At 37.7% G+C, this 14,432-nt stretch overlaps 1 protein-coding gene across 3 annotated transcripts in view; it reads left to right on the top strand.

Moving 5' to 3' along the window:
- The window catches only part of runx1t1 (RUNX1 partner transcriptional co-repressor 1), a 77,942-nt gene extending 65,326 nt beyond the window's left edge, over positions 1–12,616 (top strand). For all 3 annotated transcript variants that reach the window (XM_051663072.1, XM_051663071.1, XM_051663073.1), the window contains exons 10-11: positions 5,806–5,996; positions 8,540–12,616. In XM_051663072.1, the coding sequence (XP_051519032.1) occupies positions 5,806–5,996; positions 8,540–8,818 (470 nt within the window). In that variant the 3' untranslated portion in view covers positions 8,819–12,616. The remainder of the gene's footprint in view (positions 1–5,805; positions 5,997–8,539) is intronic.
- Positions 12,617–14,432: the final 1,816 nt, after the last annotated feature.

Genomic DNA, 14,432 nt, shown 5'->3' with positions numbered 1-14,432 from the left:
AAAGCAGAGCTAGAACCACAAGCTTGCTTTGACTGCACTGATTGGAGTATTTTTGAGGCTGCAGACACCAATCTGGATGAGCTTACAGATACTGTAACATCATATATCAGTTTCTGTGAGGATATGTGCATTACTACTAGGACTTATTTAATGTTCAACAATGACAAACCATGGTTTACAGAAAAACGCAGACAGCTTCGTCATGCCGAAGAGGATGCTTACAGAAGCAGGGATAAAAGCTTGTATAATCAGGCCAAAAACACACTGACTAAGGAAATTAAAGTGGCTACAAGAAGCTACTCTGAGAAGCTGAAAAACAAGTTTTCAGCTAATGACCCTGCATCAGTGTGGAGAGGCCTGAAAGACATTACTAACTTCAAGGAACCATCCCCCAACACTGTAGGGAACCAATAACTGGCTGACAACTTGAATGTGCTTTACTGTAGATTTGACCAACATCCTTGCAACACATATGCAAGGATCCTTTTTGTGGACTTCAGTTCGGCTTTCAACGCCATCATCCCAGCTCTCCTATGGAATAAATTAACCCAGCTCTCTGTTCCCATGTCTATCTGTCAGTGGATCACCAGCTTTCTGACGGACAGTCAGCAGCTAGTGAGACTGGGGAAACTCACTTCCAGCACATGTACGATCAGCACTGGTGACCCCAGGAATGTGTGCTCTCCCCACTACTCTTCTCCCTGTACACCAATGACTGCAATGTCATGGACCCCTCTGTCAAGCTCCTGAAGTTTGCAGACAACACTACTCTCATCGGCCTCATCCAAGATGACGATGAGTCTGCATACAGAAGGGAGGTTGAATGGCTGGCTCACTGGTGCAGTCATAACAACCTGGAGTTCAGCACGCTCAAACAGTGGAGCTGATTGTGGACTTTAGGAGGAACACCCCAACATTGACCCCGCTCACCATTCTAAACAGCACTGTGGCAGCAGTGGAGTCATTCAGGTTCCTGGGCACTACCATCTCACAGGACCTGCAGTGGGAGACCCACATTGACTCCATTGTGAAATAGGCCAAGCAGAGGTTGTACTTTCTTCACCAGTTGAGGAAGTTCAACCTTCCACAGGCACTGCTAATCCAGTTCTACTCAGCAGTCATTGAGTCTGTCCTCTGCACTTTAATAACTGTCTTGTTTGGTTCAGCTATGAAATCAGAAGACTAGAAGGTCAGTTCGGACTGCTGAGCAGATTATTGGTTGCTCCTTGCCCTCACTTCAAGAAATATTTCTATTTGCTTTTTATTTTTATTCTATTTTTGTATCTATTTTTTTATTTTTTTATCTCTGTCTTGTTGTTGTATTGTTTGTGCACTGGAAGCTTCTGTCACCAAGAAAAATTCCTTGTACGTGAAAGCATACTTGGCAATAAAGCTCTGTCTGATAAATTGCCCATAGGTGTGAGTGTATTTTTTGATTTTGAGTGTATATGTGTTAGCCCTGTGATGGACTGGCCACCTGTCCAGGGTGCTTCCCTACCTTCGGCCCAACACAGCCGGGTTAGGCTCCAGCACTCCCTGCCACCCTACATAAGATAAGAGGCTATAGAAGATGGAATATGTGTGGTGATTGCCAGAAAAAGCTAACCATCACAATATAAGAGGGTTGTGGGAGGGTTTCCAGGGCATTGCTATGTGGTTGCTAAGATGTTCTGGGTGGTTGCTAGGTGGTTACATTTTAATGTAATTTTCCTTTTGGGAAGTTGCCTGCTCTTCATCCGATTCCTAATGTGGAGAGAGAGAGAGAGAAAAAAAAGAGAGCTGCCCTGCTTCAAACACAGCCACGCCTGGTGTCCCCACTCCTTTCTCATCACTCACAGTGCAAAGACTCAATACATTGGGGCCTATGGTGCAAACTTCACAGAACATGGGTGACATCTTTGGTCACAGACAGCAGATAGTTTGTAACATACTGACTTGCCCCATACTTAAAGTCAAAATAACCCACCTGGTCTCTATAATCTTCTCATCCCTTTATATGGCACGGGTCAATCCTTTAATGTAAGTCTATAGAATTTTGTTGCATGTTTTATTGGCCACCAAACAAAAATGGTAAGACGATCTTCTCAAGCCATATGATTTGAGGTACCATTCATGTCTAGAACTTTTAACGGTAGCAATAGTAGGAGTGATGCTTGCCTTAACATGTTATAGAATGTTTGTCTGTTTTGCAGAATATTATTTGAGTTCTACAATGAGTTTTAAAATGTTTCTTTTTGGAAAATATTATTTGAGTTCTAGAATGCATTCTGAAATGTTTGTTTTTGCGTAATATCCTTTGAGTTCTAGGATGAGATTTAAAAATGTTTTTGTGGAATATTCTTTAAGTTCTAGAATGAGCTAAAAAAAATGTTTTTGCAGAATATTCTTTTAGTTCTAGAACGAGTTTTGACTGCTTTGTTTTTGCGGAATATTCTTTTAGTTCTAGAATGAGTTTTGAAATGTTTGTTTTTGCAGAATATCCATTAATTCATGGATATCCAATATCCATAATCCATTAAAAAGTGTTTGTCTGTTATTTGTGGAATATACTTTATATAGTTTAGAATGAGCATTGAAATGTTTGTTTGTTTGTTTTTGTGGAATATTGTTTTAGTTCTAGAATGAGTTTTTAAATGTTTGTTTGTTTGTTTTTGCAGAATATTCTTTCAGTTCTAGAACGAGTTTTGAAATATTTGTTTGTTTTTTGCAGAATATTTTTTAAGTTCTAGAATGAGCTTTGAACTGATTGTTTTTGCATAATATTTCTGGAGTTCTAGAATGAGTTCTGGAATGTTTGGAGTTCTATAATATGAGCCCAACAGTGGTCAGTTCAGTGAGTGGCTTACACTGGAAGCACCTCTACACATTCCAACAGTGATGTCAGATCATAAAGCTCTTTTATTGCTCTGGCTGCACAGGACACATAAGTGCTCCCAGCCTTTACAGCACTTTAGCACTCCTGCGATTAGCTGTGCAACAGGAACTGTCTGGCTCTCCACTGCACTCTTGTTTTATCACAGCAGAGGAGCTGGTTAAAAGACGGATAAAGATATTAAAAGGCTTTGTTTAAAGAGCAGCTGATCTGTGTGAAATATGACAAGTGATGGATTCTATTATAGCAGATTGTTTACCTTGGCTTGTGCTCACTATTACATATGACATATGCATCTGTTAAAGCAGTTTGTCTGTGCTGTGTGGTCTTAACAAAGGGCTTTACAAGAGCAAACTAACCTTTCACCATGAAAATTATGTTACAAAAGACGCTCTAAGACCATTTGTTTCAGATGAGGCATTGCCAATGCAACACATTGGCGGTACCACCCTAAACAAATCACCGCAGATTGAAATTCCATCTGTATAGGGAATTATAAATGCAGTTAAACGAACAAGGGAACGCAGTGCATTTTCCGTGACCTCAGCCCATCAATAGGAAGACTCCATGTACCAAACCACCATGGTTTCACAATTCAGTCCAGTCCTGATGAAAATGTCCCTGGCTCTATAATCCTTCATATTTAAGACTGAGGAGGGTTTTTGTGACCGCAATCATCCATTTTTTATAACTACAGGCTTCTGTACTATCAGGCATGACAGCTTAGCCTAATCATTTACTCACTTTCATGTTGCTCCAAACCTGTATAACTTACTGTCTTCTGAGGAACACAAAGGGAGATGTTACACTGTAAAATATGTCCATAATTTAAATGATAAAAGACTGCAAAAATGCTACAGTAAAAAAAACAGAAATTGGTTAATGAGTACTTACCGTAAAATATATGTTAATAATTTGTAATATATTTAAAAAGACAATACATATAGTTTTTTGGAAAAATGTAATTTTTTGATGTAAATGTATAATTTTCCCATATAATTAACAGTTAAAATTTATATTATGTTTAACAAGAGTGTACATGTACTTTTTATGGTAAATTATTGTTAAAATTACGGTAAAAAACAGTAATCGGGCATTCCCAGAATTCGCTGCATGACCCATTATATTTTATAGGAATAGTTATGTTTCTTATTTTTAATATCAGTTATGTACTTTGGGGTGTTCTGTGTTATATTTGATGTAGTTTAGTTAGTGTTTATTGCATAATTTTAATTTCACATGTGTTACACTGATGGTGTTCAGTGTTTGTGTAAGTGACATTGAGCACTGTCTCTACATGTTTATTGGTCATTGCTCCTGGAAGAGCCACTACTGATGAACTTCATGTCATCATGTGCCCTTTTGTAATTTCTATGGTGATTAACAATACATTATAAAGTGAAAAGCAGATTTTTACAGTTTCAGAAGGTTAATATATAAAGTTTATCATTTAATAATATAAATGATGGTACTGCACCGTAAAATATACCGTAAAAACTTTTTATACCGTATAAAATTTACATGTTGTTCTGTAAAATTGTTTACATTTTTACTGTATTTTTTACATAATTATTCTGGCAACCACAGCTGCCAGTTTTTTTTTTATTTTTTTTTTTTTTATTATTATTATTATTGTAAAAGATAACAGGATTTTTTTTTTACAGTGTAGGCTGAATGTAAGCCTCAGTCACCATTCACTTTCATTGTATCTTTTTCCCATATAATGAAAGTGCTCCTTGTAAGAAAGTCATACAAGTTTGGAACAACATCAGAGTGAGTAAATGATAACAGAATTAAAAATTTGGCGGGAACTATCCCTTCAAGAACAGTTAGCCTTGATGATCGTGCAACCCAAGCTAGGAGCAAAAAAAAAAAAAATGGTGCTTTCGTTTTCACTAAAGATTCAGAATTGCCTCTTTGTAAGTTGCAGCAATGTAACAAGAGGCGAATGTCCTTTTTTCAGAAAGCTTGTGTACAGTAGGTGATGAATATTCACAGTGCCGTATCCTGATCCGCATGGGCCTTTGTGGTGCAATTGAAATATTTAATTTAAATATAAATTTCCAGATTTGCATATACAATTAGTCAGGCTGCAGCCTTGAACAACGAAAACAAACAAACACAAAAAATGCCCTGAGATGTGTTTTCAAGCCAGAAGTATTTACGGTTAATGGGATAACAATGTAAAGCGTTTAGATAAAGTGTGAGTCCAAGGAAATACATTTCTACTTCAGAAAGAAAAATATCACAGTCAAGTTTTAGGTTTAAGGGGAAAACAAAAGTATTTTTGTCTGTTTATCTGTGTTCAAGTCTATTCAAATTATAATTGATGTTTCTAATTAATCCCCAGATTAACCTCTCAGCTATTTTTGAACAAAACATACCAAAAGGATAAATTAAACATCGTAAAAAATATTTTCAAAATACGCAATAGTTAGCAATTTAGTTACTTACTTTATAGCCAGTTAAGGATAGATGAATAAAAAAATCTCAGATAATATTGTTTTTAACTGATCATTTGAACCTTTTACACTGAGTTGCTTGGCAGATCATTTGAGTCTTGCAGAAGAGTTTTGGCTACATTTATTCTATGTATTTGATGTCATTTTTTTACATGTTATTAATATTTGAAGTAATTTCTGCACCACTAACATCACCAAACATTTGTAAAAATAATGCTTGTTCTCAGAAAGGTTTCCATGTCTCCCACTTCCTCTGTCTGCCATTGGTCAAACAAATAGAGTCCCGCCCCAAAGTGGTTGAGCCAATGTAGAACATTATTTGAGTCAGTGTTGCTGTGTTGGGCTTGTCAGGTAGTTTATATACTTTCACATTAAGCAAATTTTTTGGTTACCTGACAAAATGTTTTTACAGTGTGGGAAGCTTGAGAATTTGTGCTGTGGCACTTAAAGTCATTGTGGTCTTTCTTTCAGAAGAGGCTGTGAATGAAGTGAAGAGGCAGGCCATGTCTGAGCTGCAGAAAGCCGTGTCAGAGGCCGAGCGCAAGGCTCACGAGATGATAAGCACTGAGCGAGCCAAGATGGAACGCACGGTGGCCGAGGCCAAGAGGCAAGCGGCGGAGGACGCACTGTCAGTCATCAACCAGCAGGAGGACTCTAGTGAGGTAACAGCTTGTCTGCTCACTGCATTATGTTACTGAACAGCTGCAGCATTCATACAATCCACATTGATTCATTTGGATGGTAATATATTCCAATTATTATTTTTTTGGATTAGAAATTGTCTTGGGGTTTGGTGGATTTTCTTTAATTTATATACAAATATACAGTGGCCCCAACATGTATTTGGACAGTTAAGACACATTAAAATGTATGAATGTCATTGCAGTGAATAACAAAATATTAAAACTTGTGGGATTTGCCTACAAATTATGCTATAGAGCTTTACTCGGAACTACAGTAACTTTTCTTGCAATTACTTTTAACAAACTGATATTAAGGTAGTATTTAAAGGAATAGTTCACCCAAAAATGAAAATTCTCTCATCATTTACTCACCCTCATGCCATCCTAGATGTGTAGGACTTTCTTTCTTCTGCAGAACACAAATTATGATTTTTAGAAGAATATTTCAGCTCTGCAGGTCCATACAATGCAAGTGAATGGGTGCCAACATTTTGACGCTCCAAAAAGCACATAAAGGCATCATAAAAGTAATCCATACAACTCCAGTGTTTTAATCCATATCTTTTGAAGTGATATGATAGCTGTGACTTAAAGAAAGTCTCCAAATCATTTTTATCTAAATTTTGAAACATATGTCTGTTGTTTTATAATTTAAAACCTTATACATTCGTTTTGCTTGAAAAGTGTGCTATCTTTCATAAATACCACTTGGTTTGATATTTATTATCTAATGCAATGACGTTCATACATTTACTGTATAGAAGTGTGGTGTAAGTGTCTAAATACTTTTTGGAGCCACTGTTGTACATGCCTATTACATTCTAGGCAGCATCTCTAGATTTAGTTTGTTTGGTTGTTTTATTCCTGTGGCATATTTTTTATCTCCTCATTATGGAAATCCTTCGGAAAACACAGAAAACAAACAAAAATATAAAAAGAACGGGGAAGAGAAAGGGTGTCCCAGATAATTCATCATGCAGGCCAATGTCATGTGGAGCAGAGGAATAACGTTGCATTTATCACCTCAGGCAGAGACGCACTTTTCCTCTAAATGAAACATGTGGACAGTTAAGGTGGTACTGATTTGGATGAGGGAAATTGGGAAGGGAGCGGTGAGTGTCTGCGCACAGCGGGGGTACGGCTCGTTTAATCAGTTAGCAGAGAAAGGCGGCACGCATCTGAGTTTAATTGCACGAGCCATGTTTATGCACACGTCTCCCCGGAGGATTGCGCCAGTAGCCGTTTTTAACTCTGGCTTCCCGTCTCATGCTACACATTTAGGACTTTGCGATAATTGCTCAATATTTTGCCTGGAGACAAACAAAAAGAGGCCACAGTGGTAACCTGAGTGTCTGTGTGATCTTTGAGCATTTTGGAGTTAACCTGTTACAAATGTGTTCTCAGGTAGTGCCATGTGGAACTCGGTAAAATGACTCTGACAACATTTTGCGTCGCATTTTTCCCCAGACAGCTCATTATTTCTTTATTCTTTATTTCTTTTCTTTTTCTTTTATTTTTAAGCAGAGGGATCCAAAGAGAAATAAATCAGAATTCTCTATTTAGACTTTAAATCAAATGGGAAATGCTTGCTGCTAATGAGCCGAGACTTTCTCTTGGTTGTCTCAAAGATCTGTGCATCTATTATTTCCTAATTGGGGTAAAACCCATGGAAAAGAGCACACAGATTGAGTGAGAGAGAGAGAGAGAGTGAGTGAGAGAGAGAGAGAGAGAGAGAGAGAGAGAGAGAGAGAGAGAGAGAGAGAGGAATTTTTTGGAGCCTGATATCAAGAAAAAAATGTGACTGGTGACAATTTTGCAAAGTGATATTACGTGGATCCTTACTGGGTATTGTGACAGTTCTGAGGTGTAATGTCCACTTTTTCAAAACAGATGAGGTTTTTAAGGTTAATGCTCTATTGAGTTTTAAATCAACAAAACAAATCTCCCTACCCTAATCCCTAAACCTAACTGATAGTGTCATAAAATGCAAATGTCACATCAAAAACGCAATTGCTGAAATAATTGGTGTTTCTATTACACTTTTGACGCACTTGACGTCTGATGTCCTCTTCAGGACTCATATCCCGGTCCTTTGCGTTGCAGGTGCGACGCTCTATCAGTTAGACTACTGCACAATTTGATGAAGTTTGAACAAGCTTAGAAAAGTAGTTTGTTATGTAATGAAAACCTTAAAATACATCGCCTTACAAGTCATGTGCAACAGGAATAGTTTGGTTGTCTTAAGATAGCATTGTGAGAGGAACATGGCGAAAAATAATTGTTTACCAACTGATAATCTGCCTTTCTACACTTGATTTATGTGAAAGGGAGTAAAAGTAATTGTGTTGTATTGTCTCTAGTGTTTATTTCAGCAGGAAACTGATGCGATGTGTACAACAAGCCATATAAAATAATTTTACAAAAATATAGGTATAGTAATGTAATTATATGAGACCAGGTTGATTTTTTTGAGTATCTTAAAACATATCTTAAACCTCCCCTCCACCCATTTTTCTATGCAGAGTTGCTGGAATTGCGGGCGCAAGGCGAGCGAGACCTGCAGTGGCTGCAATACCGCACGTTACTGTGGTTCCTTCTGTCAGCACAAGGACTGGGAAAAGCACCACCATGTATGTGGCCAGACTCTTCAGGCGCAGCAGCAGGGCGAGACCCCTGCCACCGTCAGCTCTTCAGCGACACCCAGCAGTGGCGCCGGCAGCCCTGCGGATACGCCGTCCGTCGCCACTCCCCGCTCGGCCACACCCGGCACGCCCTCCGCCATAGAGACCACGCCGCGCTAGAGTGGATGCTTCAACCTACTGGAGACTGACTCACCTGCCTCACTCGCTCAAAGATGCTAATGCTAGTGCGCTAACAAAGAAACAAGACTGTACTTAAGGTGATCACCCACAGGAGGTCCATTTCAGGTCATATTGACTTGCCATGATAGAAAACACAAAGATATTCTTTGTTTTTAAATGCTCATTGTTCTTTATTGTTACTACAGCTATTATTGATCACTGTTGGTAATGTTGTTTCTTGTTGTTGTGGCTCTCGTACATTCTTGTAAATATGACGAAAAGAGAAATGGAGTAGACAGCTAAGACCTCTCGATGAGTATATTTGACCTCCCCTTTCGTTTTTACGTTCTCAAAGCTCTTTATCCGGTAGCTGGGATATGAAACTATTTGACCTCATTAAAAGACACTTTATTAAACAACAAAACCAAGGAAATACTTCATACAAGCTTATTTAAGCAAAGATACAAATATGATTCTTTGTAAAGAAGACAACAAACGTTGTTGAGGAAAAAAACATGCCATGAAGGGCATCTGTGTTGAACATAGTGGAGTAGACGATGGACGAATTATGTCTCTCTCATTGAACTCTACAGACCCTCAACGGAGCATGCAGATTTGCAGCAGATTGTGAAGGAACACAGCTGTTCATCCCTCTTGCTTTTTTTTCTGAACTTCTGCAACATAATATCCAGGTCAATGGTCTGAGAAATACAAAGCTGTTTCACTGAGGAATGTAAGGGTGAGGAGGAACGTGAGCACGCCTTTGTTGGATTTGAGTACCACATGGCATAATGAAGGATGCGCACTGAGCCTCGATCCCAAATGCACTCCATCAGCTCCCAAACAGGATGTGAAGTCATCAGCCCACCATAAAAGGACTGTCAGAGACTCACAATGACAGCCGCTGGAAAAACAAAGGGCTGAGAAATTACCCATAAATTACAGGCTAGTTCCTGGCCATTGGAGCCAGTCCAGACCCCTCTCCTGTCCTGCCTATCTCTATAACCCTGCCATCAATCCTTGTTTTTTGCTTCTTTCCCCCCCCCCCTCCTAGATCTCATTGTGTTAAACACTTTGTCTCCTGTGCAGTCTCCAATGGTTATTTATTGATGTATATGTGCTGGACAATTGTGACAATGCATAATAGTTTAAACCAGTCACATTGTTCTAGTATTTCTAGGTGCAACAACATATTTTCTCTTGTTTTTTCTCTCTCTCACACTCTCGCAAGCTGCTTTTCTATTCGTACATGTTTGTGGTAGTCCCCTTGTAGTTCTCGAAAAAGAAGGCAAACGCTTTTTTCCCATTGTCCTCAAAAGAAGACAAACGCTATCTCTCAGAGCTGCTACTTCAGTCTCATTCAGATCTCTTTCTGAGAACTAGCATGTTACATGGAATGCTAACATTAATGTTTTTGTACATGGGACGTACATACAGTAAATGTATTTGCACTGTCACTGTTTCTCACGGCATGCTTTTTTTGGCAGTTTTTCCTGTAGGGAGCCTCACTTCATGGGTTATCTTTGGAGTGCTTCGTTACATGTCTGTGATTTTCATTTCTTGTTTAAAAAAGTGGGGAAAAAAAAAAAAAAAAGAAGAAAATGGAAAAAAAAATATACAAAACAGAGGTATCACAATCTGCTTTGGTTAACTTTTTATTTTCTAAACATAATGGCAAAAAGTCATAACTTTTGCTTTGAATAGTTAAGGACAGTGCATGCACATGCATACTGAACGCTATGGTATATGTTGTTTTGTTTTTTACCAAAAAAAAAAAAAAAACATAGAAAAATGTACAAAAAAAGACACTAAGAAACTAACTTTCCAAATGCAGAGGTGACAAACAGACAGCTTTAACACTGCAGAGCACCAGGATACACAGTATTACAAAAGAATTAACATGGAAGACAGCCAAAGACAGACATGAAGGACCAAAACCTGATTTTATCCAAGATGTAAAACATGACAAAAGATATTCACTCAAATGCATTCTTGTTTTATCTAAGTGTTTATCAGGGGAAGCCACATTGAGCAATGTTTCCATTTTGAAAACCTTTAACTCTCCCCTGTCCTGAGCCAAGACCAGCCCTGTTCAGCTCGTAGGGAGGAGAAGCCACTTAAAAACCATGTAGCATTTCCTGAGGAAAGAGGGTTCACATATGAATGAGGTGGTCTTGAACGATTGAGCAATAATCAAAGGTGGATCCCATATCTCGATCCTTAAGGGCAAGGTTTTCTGTGAAATACTTAACAACAATTTCATCTTTGTTGTTTTTCTATACCTATCATTCTCAAAGAAAGAATGTCACCCCAAAATGCTGTACTCTGAATAGCCCAACGAAGCTGTTCGTGTTCATAAACGACGCATAACCAAACATTTAAGTGTTTCAGCTCATGATATAAAGCCATGTAAGAAACTAAACAAACTAAACAAAACAACCTCGTTAATGGCTAAAGAGGAAGAGGGGACTAGAAGAGCACATAGCTGCACACATACAGCTCGCAATTCCTGAACCAGGGTGCTAAAGGCTGTGCATTTGGTCTCTTAGGATGCTATGGTTAAATAATCCAAAAGTAAAAGGTGTAAGACACCTGTCCACAACTCCACAGAACCTGCCAGCTAAGCTGTCTTGAAACACTTGTGTACTATTTTTGAAAAATGTATACAATTAGTGTAGTGAGTTTAATCAGGGCAACTTGAATAAAATAAGCATGGGCAAAGCATTAAGAAACTCCTTGAAGGCTCTTTCTCCCCTTTTCCCACTTCTAGTACGTCTGTTTTGCTACAATCTTTTTCCTCGGTGGCAAAAAGTCTCACTCTACCTCTGAGCATGTTAGGAGCACCAGTCGCTGATTGGACACTGGTCTAGTCAAACCAAATGGGCACAAGAGAACAGGACTTAAACCCAAAGGTAAAAGCTCATACAGCTGCAAACCATATCACTACTTGGTAACAATGCAGACCTCATGAGAAAAAAAAAAAAAAAAAAAAAAAAACTTAATGAATAGAATACTTATGCTAAAAAATGAGAAAAAAAAAAACTTTTTTTACATTCCTTTGTTTGTCTCTTGTATGAGATCACTTTAAGTGTCACAACTCAAAGTAAAAAAATACGATGATTTTAGAGTGTTGGCATCTTTTGATATACACTATAATTCGATAAATTGTCAAAGATGAGAGATGTGATTTCATATTGCCCTCTTCTCCTGCACCCCCTTTTTCCCCCATTTTGTCCTCTGTTGTGAGACCTGCAAGGCTGCTCAGTGTCGTTTAGGCTCATGTTTATAAGGGATTTGTACAGAGCATGAGCAAAATGGAACGACTGGTGAAATTGCGCATGCCTCTTGTACTTGCGGGGGTTTTTTTCCGGTTTGTAAAGTGAATAAAACTTTGGGATTATAAAGGGACAGTGAAAACACAAAGTGAAATTAATTGGGTGGGTTGGGTTCAGGGACGGGCGGTCATAGGGTTCTTTGAAATCTTTATTGTGAAAATAAAACTCATGAAAGTCGTTGTGCAATACTTAACTGAAACATGAACCACAGGTTAAATGTGTGGACTAGGAGGGTGTGGTCCCTAATCACACTTTTTCAGTGTACTCTAGGGTTTTTTGAGTCTACTATGTCAGAACTGTGGTTTCTTGTTTAATCTGTTTTCTTTATTTTATCCTCTCATTTTTTGGGGGCTTTAGTACATGGTCTGTCAGTCTGTGAATCTTTGCAGTATGATTCTGGTATTGTTGTACTCTTTACTGTGTAATAAATATGTTCATACCTGCATTGGAGACTGTTGGTTTTCTTTGTTGAAGTTGTTGCAGCTACAGCACTTCAGAAAAGATCCAGTGACCGAAAATACCTCTGCCCATTTATTGCATTAGTTATAGGGTCCCTAAGATCATGAAAAATGTATGGAAATTAAGAAAATTTTAAATCAAGTGTTCACCCCAAAATGATTGGATTCTGTCATCACTGTCCCACTCTCATTCCTTTCAAAACCTGGATGATTTTCTTCCATGAAACACCAAGAAGCAGTGTCATGTCCTGAGACCATATTTTTATGGTTTTTGTCTTGTCTTGACTCGGACAAGTGTGAATTCAGAAAAAAAAAAGGAAAAAAGAAAAAACAATTATATATATATATATATATAGGTTTAAACACAGAAATTTGAAGCTTATAATTTTATAAAAGCACATGTATTATTTGAGCTGTAAAGTTGTTTAAATCGTAATTTTTACAGTCATTTTAGGGTTTGTTGACATTACATCATCATGGAAACGAAGCTGTAAAATTGGCTATGACTTTACACAGAAAAGGTTAGTAAGTGATTTTTATCACACTAAAATTATGTTAACACACCTATTGTTTATGTCTTGTGTCTATACTTTTGAAAAAATGAGTATTTTAACATTCAAAAATTGACCCCCATTCAATTCCATTGCAAGTGCCTCACTGTAACCCAGATTTTTGCTTTTTTTAAAGGAGGGACAAGTCGAAATGAATTTTTGTGGTAATCAATATTATGCCACAAATGCTGTCGATTGATCTTAACTTGTCTTGAACCCAGAATATTCCTTTAACTAACTTAAAAAACACACAACGAAACAATTATGTAATATTGTCAATTGTACACAATGTGATTTAACTACGGAAAGCTGTAAGGGACTAAAGGAGTGGTTTCTAATCATGTTTTGAAGTGCATAGTGTTAAAAGCATGCAAATTCAAAAAGCATGCAAATTTGAGCGTATCTGAGGCTGAGAGAAAAGTTATTGGGACCTTTTAGTTTTATTTCTAGTAATATTTTAAAGATTTACTTTATATCAGCAACACCTCAAAGGTGTAACATTAATATTTTATTATAAATGGGTATAATAATATTGTTTAAACCAACATAAGCAAATAATAAATTAGGTTTATATAGATATACAGTATGATGAGCTTAGAGTCAGTTTAGCTATTTATACTACATTTAATACATTCAATGTATTAAACATTTGCATTGTTGAGATTGCATTAGGTCTATATAAGTCTTGTCTCCAACTGAGCTTTTTCTGGTCTCGACTCAGACCCCTCTCCGGTCTTGGACTTGACTCAGACTCAACCCTCTCTGGTCTCAGTCTTGACTCGGACTCGACCATCTCTGGTCTCGGCCTGGACGCGTACTCTGATTAGCTGGTCTCAACTACAACACTGCTAAGAAGTTATTTTTAGCCAAAAATCCAAGCTGCTCTTTTCAATACAATGAAAGTGAATGGTGACATTGACAGTCAAGCAAGAATTTCATAGTGACTTAAATTTGAGTGTTACTCACACAAAGCTATCATATGGGTTCAGAAGACTTGGAATGTTGTGCATGAGTCAAATGGATGACTTGAATTGTGTTTTTTTTTTTTTTTTTGCTTTAGAGCCCCTGCTCGCCATCCACTTTAATTGTATGTAATTGTGTATATAATTGTGTTCCAGAAGTCATACAGGTTTGGAACATGAGGGTGAGTAAATTATAAAAAAAAAAGTCATGGAAATTTCTGTAGCTAATATAAATCTTCGCTAGTTTTACTCAGCTCTAAAATATTTCATCGGCTACATATTCCTGTTTGTGGGAGCAATCTCTATAA

The sequence above is a fragment of the Myxocyprinus asiaticus genome, chromosome 30 (genome assembly GCF_019703515.2).
Source record: "Myxocyprinus asiaticus isolate MX2 ecotype Aquarium Trade chromosome 30, UBuf_Myxa_2, whole genome shotgun sequence".
In the NCBI taxonomy this organism is placed as follows: Eukaryota; Metazoa; Chordata; class Actinopteri; order Cypriniformes; family Catostomidae; genus Myxocyprinus; species Myxocyprinus asiaticus.
The sequence above is the reverse complement of the archived record's forward strand: the minus strand, read 5'-3'. Positions and strand labels throughout refer to the sequence as shown.